The following is a 14,698-nucleotide window of genomic DNA, read 5'->3' as shown; positions in this document are numbered from 1 at the left end:
TGACCACTTGAGTGAAGTGTGATGCCACGTATCGAAATAAGACTGAGCAAGAATAGGCTTCAGGTAGAGGTTGAGTTCATTTATAAATACATTACGGTTGTGATGCTTAAGAGATTACCACATAGTAATACCAAATAAGGTGTATTTTTATCTGTTTATATTCTAGTATTAGGGTTTTATGAAAGATTTTTGTGTAATCGAAGGAATGCTGCTACCCTCAGAGATGTGAAAACCTTACATCTAGTTCAAATCTCTCATTAAGTAAACAAAACTCAGATAAGTGAAATGTTTTATCCAGGGTCACATAGTAAAGCCTAGCCTGAAACTTGACTATCTTGACTTATAGGCAGCTTTTTTTTCCCCCTGCCTAAGGGAGACATGCCTCATGAGCCATTTACTAAAACATCCCCAGAGTAATTCATTTCTGAGTTCTTTCCAAAACTAAGAGGAAAAGGATCAGGTTTGGAGTGGGAATATTGGGTGAAGAGTACCCTGGAGCTGCTGGATTGACAGTAGAGATGTGGGAGTTCAGAGGGGAGGTCTGAGCAGTTTTGGCAGCACAGCATGGCCAGTGGGCTGCCATTCTGCTTCTTAACTGAAAATAGGTATCAGAAAACCAGACCATTGGTGGAAGAGAGAGCCTAATGGCCAAAGTGTAACAATTAAGAAGTATTTCTCCTGCTTTTGCTGACTTACTGAATATGAATATTTTATGTGAAAGTATGAGATTCTAAAGCAGATTTATATGCTAGGTACGTAAGACTATAAGTTTTAGTAAGTAACGTGACTTACTTAAAACGTTTTGCTCTTGGGAAATGTTTTTATTAAAGAAAAGAAACATGTCAGAGAGCTACTAGTGTTAGTGAAGCGGGACCTCTCACGGGACGCAATTTGGGTACAGCCTCTTAAGTTTGTTTCTAGTAACACGTGTCCAGGAACTAAAATTATACCAGTCTTCGCAGGGACTGTTTGTCGTGGGGAATGATTTATGCCAACCAGATGAATGCCTGGACAGACTAGAATGCTAGTGTTTCAACTTATCATGGAGATGGATGTCAGAAATAAAACTTCAGTGGCTGGTTATTTATCTAGTAGTTCAAGTCACCTTTTCATAATAATTAATTAATTAATAGAACAGTCCTTCAGGAGCTTATAATCGGAGCACAGGGAAATAAATTGCTTTCGGGATCTGGAAAGATCAGATGAGCCATTCTGTCCCACAGAGTCATCCCAGCAGTATGATAAAATCCTTCTCTCTCCTTTTGGTTTGCACTGGGAAATGCAGTGGATTCTTAATCTACTGTCTTTTAACTGCTTCCTGCAGACTGACTTTTTGTTCTGACAGGACTTGAGGCAGTCACGTTACAGTAAGGTGGACTAGATTATAGATTTTATATTCCATTCCTGAAGATACTTTTCTTAACTTGATTGAATTTGCATGTTTCCCAAGGCTCCATACACTTCACACAATGTCTCTCTTCGTGGCTGTTTGCTACAGACAGATCATCTGCTTTTCAGTGGTTCTTAAATTGGAGCATAGGAGTCACTAGGGAAATTTGTTTAAAGTGCAGATTTTCAAGTTTGACCTCTTTGATTCAGATTAAGTAGATCTGGGGACTGAGTTTATTCTTAGGTCTTAGTTATAGTTAAGAGAAACATCATATATGTGTGAATTCTTAGCAATTTCATTTCCAGGGGTAAATTCTTTACTGAAGTCTATGATACTCTACATGCTAAGACAGAAATTTACCTTCAAAACCTTGGAAAGTTTCTTAAGTACCCACAACCAATTTTTAAAACAGGTCAAACGTTTGCAGTTAGCTCTTGCTTTTTAAAATTTATTTATTTTTGCCAAAATACCCTGGGGAAACTATGGCTATGTTGGCTACACAGAAAGAAACTTCTCTTTGTTCCAGAATATCTTGACCATCTGCTGCTTCTCCTAGCTGCTCTGGTTCAAGACTTTCTCATCTCCCAGGTGGATAAGTCACAGATTTCTTCAGAACTGCACCCCATCCGTCCTCTCCCTGGGTGCACATTGTTAATGGAGGTTGATGGTAGCTGTTGTTGGATTTGGGGTAGAGGGAAGAACATGGTCAGGTTTTGACAGGATGGAAGATGGATTAGATGGGAGTATCAATCTCTAGGGAGTGAGTACGTTTTTTTGTTTTTTTAAAAAAGCTAGTATTAGAATGAAATAGCAAATTTGGAAAATGTGGAAATTTGCTTTTACAGTATAGAGTGTAATATATAATACTTGAACAATCAGAAGCAAGAGAAGAGGTCTCAGTCTTCTGGAAACAGGATCCCAGAAGGATCCTTGCCGTCCTCAAACCTATTGATTGTGTTCCAACGTTTATTTATTTGCACATGGTATTTTCCTTTTTTGTCTGCTGCCTCACTGTTCACACTTCCTGAATACCTAGTTTGTGTACCCTTATTAGGATGTGAAAATATGGTGGTCAGCAAGATTAAATTGGCCCTTTGTCCTAACAGAGCTTATAGTTTCATGGGGTTGGGGAACGAGATACCAGGTAAAAACCCATATGATAGCATAATGGTAACTAGGGGAAAAAATGTTAGGAAAAAGTGTGAATGGATGGGAACGGGCATCTAATCTAATCTAGAAGGTCAGGAAAGTTCCGATTGAGTTTCACTGACTTTTTAGCCTAGACCTGAAGAATCAATAGGACTTAATTAGAAAACTGGGGAGTTGAGAGGAGGGTGTTTGTTTTGGGTGGGGGAGCACCTTTTCCTTAAGGCCTGAGGCAGGGAGGAATAACAGAAATACCTGAGGAGGCCTGTGTCATTGGAGGTTAGTGAACCAGAGGGAGAGGCAGCAAGTCTTAACGTTGGAGGGTTACGCAGAGGCCTTACAGTTTACAGAGACATTTTTATACTTTATCCCAAAATTAGGGGTGAGGGGTTTTAAGGATGTGGCAAAGAGTGTGGTCATGTTCAGATTAATATTTGAAAATGGTGACTTTGGCTGTTTTGTAGAGAAAGCATTGTGGAGTATAAGGTAGGAATTAGCAGCCTGAACAAGTTATTGTATAGACTCTTGAGGCTGTTAGTTCAGGGGAGAGATGATGGTAGTATGGACCAGGGTGTTAGGACTGAAGGTAGAGAGAACTGAATGAAGAATTGTTTTGTAGCATGAGTTGGTAGGACTTAGTGAGAGATGATTAGATGTGGAATATGAAAGAAAGTAATGTCAGGATTGACTCCTAGGTTTCATGATTCAATTGAATGCAAATAATAGTTATTTTCATTGAAATTGTAGGGAATGGTAGAGAAGCAGGGTTGGCGGGAAGGATAAGAGCTATTTTGAAAGTTCTTTCTCTATGGATTCTTATTCTTCGTGTTTGAAACTATGACTCCCACAAGATTCTGCTTAAAATTGCCCTCCTGTGAAATCATTTTGAAGCTCTCTGAAACCCCTGCCCCTACCGTTTTCCATAGAGCAGTAAATTGTGCCCTTGTGTCATTTGGTAAAGTCTTTTCTTAGTATTTCCATCTCTATTTGATAATTGGGCTTCCCAGGTGGCTCAGTGGTAAAGAATCGCCCTGCCAGTGCAGGAAACTTGGGTTTGATCCTTGGGTCAGGAAGATCTCCTGGAGTAGGAAATGGCAACTCACTCCAGTATTTTTACCTGAGAAATCCCATGGACAGCGAGCCTGGTAGACTCCTTTGTCCATGGGATCCCAAGGAATCGGATGCGACTAAGCACGTATGCATGCACGTATTTGATAATTTATGTGCTTGCCCTTCTCTCTCCCCAGACTTGATTTCTCGGGCAGGGACTACCAAATAGCTCTTATTTGTTTGGTATTCTCCAAATGTGGATAAACAATTCTACAAGTGTTTTCCACTGAGTTACATAGTATGTTAAGGTTTCCTTTATCTTAAATTCAGGTAATACTAGATTAAGTTATTTTACTACAGAACTTTCCCCAATCTTTGTATTTTAATATGGCTTGTGAATCTCTGGAAAGGGCATAACATGTGTAGGATTTTCCAATATTATTTAGTTCTCCCAACCTCTCCCCCACCAGCTTTTGTTTTCTGAGCATCTCATGTTACGATTATTGAGTGTAGGAGTTGGTGATAGGAACAAAGGTGGGAAATGCTGGTTTGGATGTACACTTGTCACAATAGGGACATAGTTCACTGAGTGTGGACTACATGAAAAGCAAACCCGACGGCCATGGGCGAACATCACTGGATGTCTTTGGGAAGCTTGTTTGGCCTATAGTTGTTGCAGATCTAGTTCATTTACTCCCACTGAACAAAACAGACATCAGGGGATGAGAATTTACTGTCTGTTGTTTGCCCCTGCCAGGCTAAAAAAGCTAGGTGACATGAAGTGACAAATTTTGTTCTGTTTCTTTGTAGCTAAGCTGAGAAGAGTGGAACAAAAAATTCTTTGGTCCTTTTATTTATTAACTCTCAACATCAAAACAGTGCCTTTCTTATACCACCTGGGGTGTTCATAAAAATAAACAGAGTTATATTAGTAACTTTTTTTTTTTTATAAAAGAAATAAATGTTCAGTATTTTTCTAAGGCTATTTATATTCTGTTAGCTATAGTGACGCAGAACCTAGGTCTCAGGGAAATATAGAGTGGAGAGACTAAATGAGAAAGATAGTGTCCTTTTTTTGAATAGTGTATGAATTTATTTTAGAGGGAAGTTTTTCTCTTTTTCAAGTTAGAAAGTTCAAAATATTTCATTTTTGGAAAGTTTTACCAGGAACTCACTGACTCAAACAGGAAAAAAAAATATTTTTTAAACTTAAATTTTATTTTGTAATGCCACATGGTACTATTATATTGTGTTTATTAACAAACTTTAACTTCTGGCATCTTCCTTATAGTCATGTGGAGAGGGTAGGGGCCTTTGCTTCTCAGACTATAGAGTTAACAATGGAAATCATTTTTTTGAGTGATATAAAATACAGCTTAGATTAGTCACAACCACATCTGCATCTATATAGCCACATCTTAATTTATATGTTTTCATTCACTTGCCCCACCTTTTATTATTGTAGACATTCATTTCCAAATGGGAGTAGCTTGGAATGGCAGGGACAAATTGATCATTTTTAGTCCTGTTCTCAGAGAAATTTTCAGCTTCTGTCATCAGTTTAATATTCCCCCACCTATCAGGGCCAGTCTTTAGAACTGAACCTCTGAGGTTACCATAAAGAGCCATCAAAATCTTTGAATAAAGATTTATTTTATTCTTCCTTTTAAGAAATGCCTGGGGAAAGGAAAAATAATTGCTGAATACTCTTAGTAGCAGAGATAGGGGCTGTATGAGTAAAATGTAGTAATATTTTTTAGCAGCAAAAAACAGCTGCGATTTTTTATGCTTCTTGTTTAGTATCAATCTAGTCACTTCTGTGCTGTACATACCTTAACACAAAAAATGATGCTATACATGGAACTCTGGTCAATGTTATGTAGCAGCCTAGATGGGAGGGGGGGTGTGGGCGAGAATGGATACACGTGTATATATGACTGAATCCCTTTGTTGTTAACCCGAAACTATCACTACATTGTTAAACGACCATACCTCAATACAAAATAAAAAAGTCTTTTTTAAAAAAAAAATTGATGCTATAAACTTGTCTAGAGATGGTAATCTGCAGTTGCTTATTCTATTGAAAAAAAATCACAGCTTAAGGGACTGCCCTGGTGGTCCAGTGGCTAAGACTCTGCTCTGGCAATGCAGGGGGCCTGGGTTCGATCCCTGGTTAGGGAACTAGATTCCACATGCCACAACTAAAGATCAAAGAACCTGCATGCCCAGCACAGCCAAATAAATACTTTTTAAAAAATCACAGTTTAGGATGTATTTTTTGGAATGCTTCACTCTGTGCTTCGGCTCCTAATAAAACATGTGTTGTCCAGGAAACTACTATTAACCATAGAAACTCCCGCATTTGTTTCAGGTCGATCTTCTCTCTTTCCCTTTGAAGATGCCTTCCTGGACGACAGTCACGGCGATCAGTCTTTGTCATCTGGCTTAAGTTCTCCCACTCGCTGTCAGAATGGGGAGCGAGTAGAGCGCTACTCTAGAAAGGTGTTTGTTGGAGGCCTTCCTCCTGATATCGATGAAGGTACCATGCACTCACTATGGCTTAATAAAGTCCAGGATTGTTACTTGTGTGATCTGACCCTACCTCTCCTCTCGAAGACAGCTTTAGGACTTGCATGTCTTAGTGTCAGGAGATGAAGATGCCCAATAGATGGAAAAGAAAGAGATTGTGCACCTCTGGTCTGCTCTTCAGACATGGCAGTCTCCAAACAGCTTCTCATTTCCTTGTTATTAACTTTGGGTCACATTTTTAAAAGATAGTGAGAGCTAATATTTACGAAACTCTTCCAATAAGCCCATTGTGTGCTAAATGCTTTATATTATCTCATCTAAACTCCACATCTCTCCTCTAAGTCATCTCCTGCCAACTCCATTTTGTAGATGAGGAAACTAAGGATCAGAGAGAAACAGTTCTGTAACTAGTGGTGCAGTTGGAATCAAAATCCATCTGATTCCAGAACTTTATTCCTATCCATCACATCATACCATTTCATATTTTAATGTAGATACCTGTTAATGAAATAACCCCTCTTGCCTTTGAAAGAATTGAGGCTAATTAGAATATTTCTTAATAATATGTTTGAGATACTAGCAATCCAAAAATGAGTTTCACTAGTGCCCTAAAGCTGGTCAACACATAGTAGGTTGTCAGTAAATATTTGTTGAATAGAAGAATGAAACAGAATTGTGACAGAGTTCACTCAAGGGAAGAAAACAACTCTAGTTCTAGTAGGCTTTGGATCTGCTATAAAAACATTGTTAAAATAAAATTGTTTTGCCAGTGTTATTCAAGCTATAGTATTTCTCTTAATTTATCATGATTTTCTTTTTCTCATAATGGGAGAAATGGTTTTACTTTAGGCTTACTGCTTTGAAGTTGTATACAGCTGAAGGCTCATTTTTCTCTAAACTATTCTTTTACTAGTGTTAATCTCATCTAGAGATACCTATTAATGAAAAACCTCTTGGATTTTTCTTTAAGACAAAGTTGTTGATCATGGCTGTTGTTCAGTCACTCAGTCATGTCTGACTCTGCGACCCCTTGAACTACAGCACACCAGGCTTCCCTGTCCTGAGAGAGTGGCAACTTAAACCTGATTAGGAGCTCAGTTATAACCTTCTGCTTTGAATCAAAAGTCAGAAGGAAAAGATAAATCTGTTCAACTATAACTTTTGAAACATTTTCTTTATAGGATGTGTGGTAGATATGTGTAAGAGAAAGAGACCATTGGCTTTTAGTTTTTTCATATCCTTAAGTCACTTATTGTCCCTGCTCCTCACCAAAAAAATAGTGTCTATTTCTAAAAGAATCTTATATTAATAATAATAATCTGAGATTAATAATCTCAGAGATTACTTCACATAAGTAGCAATGTGTTTTAAATATTTTGTGTATTTTGCCTTTTTTCCCCAAAAAACAGAGAACATTCCTATTTTTAGAGTCTCCTTTTTCCTTGACAGAGCGGTCACCTTTGCTAATGTCAGATTTTTTTTCTTCCAGATTCTTTATATCAGGCTTATTGAAAGTGAAGGGAAGTGAATTATAGTTTGAAACACATTCTGCATGGTTGACAGTAGATAACCAAATGTACCCCAACAATGATATTTCACTTAATAAGTTTGACTTCTGTAAAGAATGCTGTAGAAAACAGCTCTCAAAAAACATTTTAAAATAAAAGGATATGTTTGATGCTGTTCTGTTTGCAGTATTTTTTTCTCTTCTGCTAACATTCCTTCTTTGTTTTGTAGATGAGATCACTGCCAGCTTTCGCAGGTTTGGACCTCTTGTCGTAGACTGGCCTCACAAAGCTGAAAGCAAGTCGTATTTTCCTCCTAAAGGTAATGCGCTTAAAATGTCTGCACTGTTCACTGGTTGGAGAGCTAGCATGATAGTTCAATAAAATGCATCATTTTAACTCTGGAAATAGCTTTTGACTTCCCCCCGCCATTAAGAAATCATTTTAATGTTGATTGTCTTGGAGACTGTTCCCCCAGGAGCGTACTGATTGTTTCATGGCATCTACTTTTATTGACAATGAGATCCTGTGAGTCTGCTGTGAAGGAGCCTTGGCTAACTTTTCATTAATTGAAGGAAAAGATCTAGGGTTTTGAGAATTGTCAACATTGGAGAAGATTATTTTGAATAAAATTTTATTTGTAGCCCGTAGCCCTGTAGTTTTATGGATCTTATAAAACCCCAAACTTGGAAAAGCTAGTGACAGGAGAATGACATTATATGAAATTACTTTTATCCATGCCTGTATCTTATGTGATTTAGCCTGGTGACGGGTAGAGGGCGAAGTAGCATGACCTTGCTTCCTCTTCCATGACCTTGCTTTCCTTACTTTTGGTAGGCCTTTTTGATAGTTTATGAGGGCATGGAAATATATCACTTTGTTTATAGTTTATCATTTTATGGAATCTAGGGAACTTTTCTGATGGTATTAATTCTGGGTATGTTCCTACATTTATATTGAAGAGTGTTTTGAGTTACAGAGAAAGTTTTCTTCTTGTGTTATGGTTTGTATGTTTCAAGGATGTCCTTCATCTCTGAGGAACTGGGCTTTGATGGGTGTTATTGTGTAACAATATTCACCACAAGAAGATGGAGTCCAAATACCTGTCCTTCCTGTGCCTTGTACAGGAATCAAATTATAGCTTAGCCTAGGAACGGCAGGGGGCTTCCTTTTATGTCTGGTTTATTAGATTTGTCACCTGTACTTCTCCCCACCCTATTGCCTATGAAAATAATTTATTCACGGAATATAAGGTTATTTGTTTGCTTTTAACATTCTTCTGTTAATCCTCTACAATAATTTTTTTAAATTAAAATTAAATTTTATATTAGTCTAAAAAGATAAAAATCACCAAGCTGATTATTTCAGTGAAGGAATGTATTCACTTTGTGGTGCATATATGACACTAAAGAAATATTTAAAACATATTTTTAACAATGCTTAATGGTTCGTTGAGTCAGAATCTTGGCATTTCAGTGAATGAGTTCATCTCACTGTGCTGCATGTAATCCACTCTGTAAAGTCACATGTATAAAAAGATGTTCCTGAGAGTACTAGTTGCACATGTGAATGAAGGCAGCGTCGTTTCAGGGAAAGAATGTATCCACCATGCTGTGGTGCCTGTAATACACTCTGTAAAATGACATGTATAAAAGACACTTCCCCTCTGCCTCCCCGAGACTGAGTATGTATTTATTCTTGAAATTAAATGTCAAATACATCTTATAAACAACCAACAATATTGTGCTTTAGGCATGTGTATAAGATATTTTTAAGAGTGCTAGTTGAAAAAAAATCATTCTGAGAAGGTTATAAAAATGATTCTGGGATAAAAGGTACAGAATGATCATTATAAAAAATAAAAATGAAAATAAGCACATCTATGATCATGCCCAAAGAAAATTAACCCAAATATACCTCTGTCAGAGATGATCACTGTATACATTTTATTAAATATCTTTCTTATATAAAAAAAATCTTTCTTATATTTCTTTATGAATACACACATTTATATGAAATTTAAAATTTTTAATTGGGGTCACACTATATATGCTAATATTTCATAACCTGAATTTCCCCCCCAGCAGTGTCAGCATCTTTCTGTAAGAAGCTTACATGATCCTATGACCTTGTTTTCCTTGCTCAGTCCTGTTGAGGACATTTAAGTTGCTTTCACTTGTTTTTCTCATGGATGCTGCTTCAGTGAATATCCTTGTGCCTTCATTGTTTTGCTTCTCTCTAATGACACCTTAGGGTGAATTTCCAAAAGTGAGGTACATGTTTATACATATTGCCAAGCTGCCCTTAACAAAGATCATATATTCCACTGGTAGTACCCAATTTGTGAAACTTTGTTCTGTTGACGGTCTGGAGATATGGCTCTTTTTCAATCTTTGCTAATCTCATGGTTGAAATAGCATCCTTTCTGGCATTTTTTCTCTTATTTAGCCATTTGAATTTATTATTTTACTTTATTTCATCGATATTTCATTTCTGTCTGGGGTTAATAATGGAGTAAGGCACAAGAAAAGATCCACCTTTGTTTTTCCAGGTAGTGTGCCAGCTGTCCCAGCTGTCATTTATTGACAGTTCCTTTTTTCCTCATTGATTTGAATCATTAGAATTCAGTATTGGTTGAAAGGTCATCTCTCTTGTTTCTCTACACTGAATTTCAGACTTATTTTTTGAAAAGGTAAAGGATTTCATTAGTAATTTTGTTTACATGTTACAATGATAGTTTTTTGGATATACTGGATTAAAATATATTAAAATTAACTTCACTTGTTTCTGATTTTTAGCTTTTTAAATGTAGATATTGGAAAATTTTAAATTACATATGTGACTCATATTTATTGGACAGCACACCTGCAGAACACGAGTCAACAAACACTCTTTGTTTAGCCTGTGAGCTCAGGATGGTTTTTATATTTTTAAGTGTTGTAAAAACACATACACAGAGAAGAATAGGTAATAGAGATTATATGTGGCCCTCAAATCCCTTTGCAGAAAGTTTATTGACTTCTGTAGCCCAGAGAATTGTTTACTTTCTGAGACATCCAGTGACAAAGGAGGCATTTATTTCAGAGGAAGTCTATATTTGTAGACATAAATAATTATTAAATTGTGTTCTTCTGTTAGAGATGATCACTGTAAAAGTAACAGTGAAAATAAGCATATATATGGTCATACAGTCTGTACCTATTGGTCAGTTGTGTCCGATAAAGTAAAACAGAGTAAGTCATTGTTGTGACATCTGTTTTTGGTACATCAAGGACTATCAGTTCCCCTTCAAGTCTTCTCTTTTCCAAGCTAAATATTTTCACATCTCTACTCATATTTTATGTGTAATGGACCACCATTATTCTTGTGTGCCTTGTACAATATTCTCATATGTGTGCAATCTCTGCAACATCCTACTTAAATTTGTCTCTGAGAGTTCAAGAGAAAACATTTGGGGTGGTATGAGCAGTATAGAGCTTAGCAGCTCTATGAACTCTCCATGGTTTGGGTGCCCTTCCTATTTAACAGCACAATAACATAGAATTGTCGGACATTAGAGAAGTTGCTCTTACTTTACGACTGAGGTTAAGTGTTGAGATGGACTAGTGAGAGCTAGACCAAGCAGAGAATCTGCATCCCCTGATTCTGGTCCTCAGGCTTGCATCCTCAGAGAGCAGCTTGCCTCTCTGGCGATTTTGGGGTCAAGGAGGAGAAATAATTATTAAACTTTTGGCTCCTGTTGTGTTTTGCTCTCAGCCAAAGTCTGAAGGTTGACCTATTTTGGAAGGACCTAAAGAAATTTGGTGTTAGTCCAAGGTTGAACTAACTTTGAGAGTCCATGTCCATTGCTTTGAACACTGGGGACACCTAAGTAGTTTATTCCAAACTGTTTTGTGCCTTGTTAATAATGCCCCCTCGTGCTGTTTCTGCTTTTCTTTGAATTCCTCAGGTTTTAATTCAGGTCACTGCTTTTTTGGTAATACTCCTCTTGTCAGTTATACTTTTCTTAGGTCCCCGCAGCTTGGGCATTAAGCACAGTTTCTTTGGCTTTATGCTTTAGGCTTACGTGTAGATAAGAGGAAAATAAGAACCATACACTATGAAGTCCTTCTGTCTTTTTCTCAGAACATGTGTGCCTAATGAAATAAACAGAATCGTTCGTGTATCTGGCAAGTATGCCTGTACAGATTTGGAGTACGGTTTGTCAAACCATGGCCATTTCACTGAACTATGGAGAGCTTAATATCTATGTAAAGAAGCAGTGACCACATACGTCAACTGTTCTCTTAAGTGTTGTTGGGCCAGCAGAGTGAGAGGGGATGGAGACTGGGGTTCTCGCCAGCAGAAAGCCACTGAAGCATTTGATCAACTCTTTGAGAATATGCAGAGCCCTCTGGAACAGTTTTTCTGTGGGCCACAAGCAGGTCATTGTATGGTGTTCTCCAGAACACCTCTGAAAGGAAGGAGGAAGAAAGCATGGAAATCATATAGTGTCTTAATGATGTGTTCTCAGACTTTCTGAACTTTAGAGTCCTCTGGGGGAAATCACAAAATAACACAGTTACAAACTATAATAGTTCTCTGAAGGAAAAATGGAGAATGCAGTGACTTTTAGAAAGGGGACTTCAATTTAGACTGAGGATATAGAGAGTTTCTTTGAGAAAACAGGGATTAGGTAGGACTGATTATTGAGGAGTTAGCTAGAAAGTGTAGGGAAGCAATTTTCAAGCAGAGGAATACCATGTGGGAAGTAGTAAGAAAAGGGCTTTATTTCCTTTGAAGAAATGAAAGAAGTGTGGTTGGAATGCTGTGATGAAGGAGAAAATGATGCAAAAGAAAGCCTTGGAAAGAAATACAATTTTTTTCCCCTTCCCTAAATTTCTCTAGTCTCCCAGAGAGATATAAAATATTTCTGCGGTGTTTGGGGTGAAGACAGAATGGAGTTGGGTCAAATAGAAATATCAATTTAACGTACTTCCAAATAGTTATTGATAAAACTAAAGCAAAGTCTTGCTTTGTGTTTTCTGCATTTGGTTCTCGATGATGAGAAGAAATTCAACTCTAGCCAAAATACTGAGGAATTTTCCTGACATTGCATCCTCATGCTTTTTAGTTCTGAAATAGCAGTTGAAATTGTGAGTGCTGGAAAGAGAGGTTCTCCCAAATGTCAGCACATGAACCAATCCCTGCATTCATACAAAATGCTAATCAGCATCACTATGTAAGTAGCTTGGGTGCTAAGGTAATTCGAAGATAGTTACTACAAGTGGATGGTGAGAGAACAGAATAAGTGCGATAGAGGGCCTGTGTCCTGGTGCAAATGATCAGGTAGCATTGAGGTTATCAATCCATCGAATATTTGTTGACCATCTGTCTGTGGAAGAGTCTATACTCTCTGGCCTTGCAGGGCATCTAGAGAAGAAACCATTCTTGTTTTTTGAGAAGACTGAAGTTTTTCAGAGGAGACATGAGAACACAGATGTGAAACATTAAGTAATGGTAAAGACCATGAATTTTGGAACTAGACTTGTTGGGCTACCCCACCTCTTAGTTGTATGACCTTAAGCATGCTGTTTAGCCTTTCTGTTCCTTAGTTGCATCACCTGTAAAAGAGAGGTAATATGAGTACCTACTTCATAAAGTTGCGATGAGGACTAAAACGGATGAATCCATGTGTAGTACTTAAAATCGTCCTGGCATACAGTAGGTTTTATGAGTGATGTTATTTTTATTAAAGAAAATACAGATCAACTTATGGTTAATGACAAATGAGTAAAAAAAAGTTCTAGGCATCCAGAGGAGGAATAGATTATCATGGGCTGGGGAATTCCCTGGTGGTCCAGTGGTTAAGACTTCACACTTCCATGGCAGGGGCACAGGTTAGATTACTGTGGATTGTGTGAGACCTGAGTCTTAAAAGCTAGACAGGGATAAAAGAGGCAAAATAATGATAATTATTCTGGGGGCTAGAATAAGGATAATTAGGATGGCAAATGTTTATTAAAGACTTGTTGTCAGCTAGGCAGTGGGTTACTATTTTCTGTGCTTAATCTTATTTTAAACTCCACAAGATAGGCACCCTTATTAGCCCCATTTTAAAGAGTAAGAAATCAGAAGAGTGTAATTTGTTCACCATCACGTGTTAAATGATAGGCCCACTGAATGGGAGAATCGTTGGCACTGTTGAATGTAGGACAGTCAATAGAGAGAAAACCAGTTTGGTCTAGTGTTGATCTGATTAAAAACATATAGAGTTTGGTATGTCCTCACATCTTATCTGAGAGGAAATTCCTCATGGATACTTGACATTGTGGCTAGGGAGTTTGGGAAAAGAGTCTGAAGCTGGAGGTACACATCTCTTGAGAGTCAACTTTATAGAGAGGAGGAAGAAGAAAATGAAAAGCTGTTAGTAAGTTCTGTTAGGAACCAGAAAGAAGAAGAGGGCACGGCAGTAGAGATGAAGGGGAGTGAAAGACTGGCGTTGTGTCTGTGACTGTGGCAGCTAAAGGAAAGATGCTTCAAGCAAGAACAGTCAGCACCGACAGATACTTCAGGGTTACTGAGAAGTCCTTCATGGAGTAGAGATGCGTGTGGCCCTCTTGTCAAGTACAGGATCATAGTAATTTCTGTTGTTATCCTAATTCTAGGCCTTAGTATTGTAATGAAGTAGAAAGCAATCTGTTTTGCAGTGAACAAGCGTTATTTTATAAGGAAAAAGAATAATTCTGCCTCCCTAGCAGAGCAACTGTCATCGTTTTTGTTTCTGTCCAGTCTTTATTCATATATATCTTTTTTGTGGGAGTATAATAATAGCAGAGATAAAGTTTTTTATTCTCCTTCCTCCCATGTTTCTGCTTAATTTTCATATTTTTTAAGTGGCTGCCTCACCTATTATTACACCATAATTTAGTTGCTTGTTGGTCATGTAGGCTATTATAAATAATGCTTCTGTTAATATATCCTTTCATATGGTTCTTCTTTAGGATAAATTTGCAGCAGAAGCTTAACCAGAGTTGAAAGAAATGAAAGTCCTAATGACTCCGGATTTGATATCACATGGCTTCCAAAAGCAATTTTC

The 14,698-nt window shown here is 37.6% G+C and overlaps 1 protein-coding gene across 6 annotated transcripts in view; it reads left to right on the top strand.

Annotated features, from left to right (window-relative positions):
* Positions 1 to 14,698, top strand: part of CPEB3 (cytoplasmic polyadenylation element binding protein 3) — a 194,286-nt gene that overhangs the window by 112,517 nt on the left and 67,071 nt on the right. For all 6 annotated transcript variants that reach the window (XM_065922913.1, XM_065922910.1, XM_065922912.1 and 3 more), the window contains exons 5-6: positions 5,958 to 6,125; positions 7,853 to 7,942. In XM_065922913.1, the coding sequence (XP_065778985.1) occupies positions 5,958 to 6,125; positions 7,853 to 7,942 (258 nt within the window). The remainder of the gene's footprint in view (positions 1 to 5,957; positions 6,126 to 7,852; positions 7,943 to 14,698) is intronic.

The sequence above is a fragment of the Muntiacus reevesi genome, chromosome 2 (assembly GCF_963930625.1).
Source record: "Muntiacus reevesi chromosome 2, mMunRee1.1, whole genome shotgun sequence".
NCBI lineage: Eukaryota > Metazoa > Chordata > Mammalia > Artiodactyla > Cervidae > Muntiacus > Muntiacus reevesi.
This window is presented reverse-complemented; position numbering and strand designations above follow the sequence as displayed.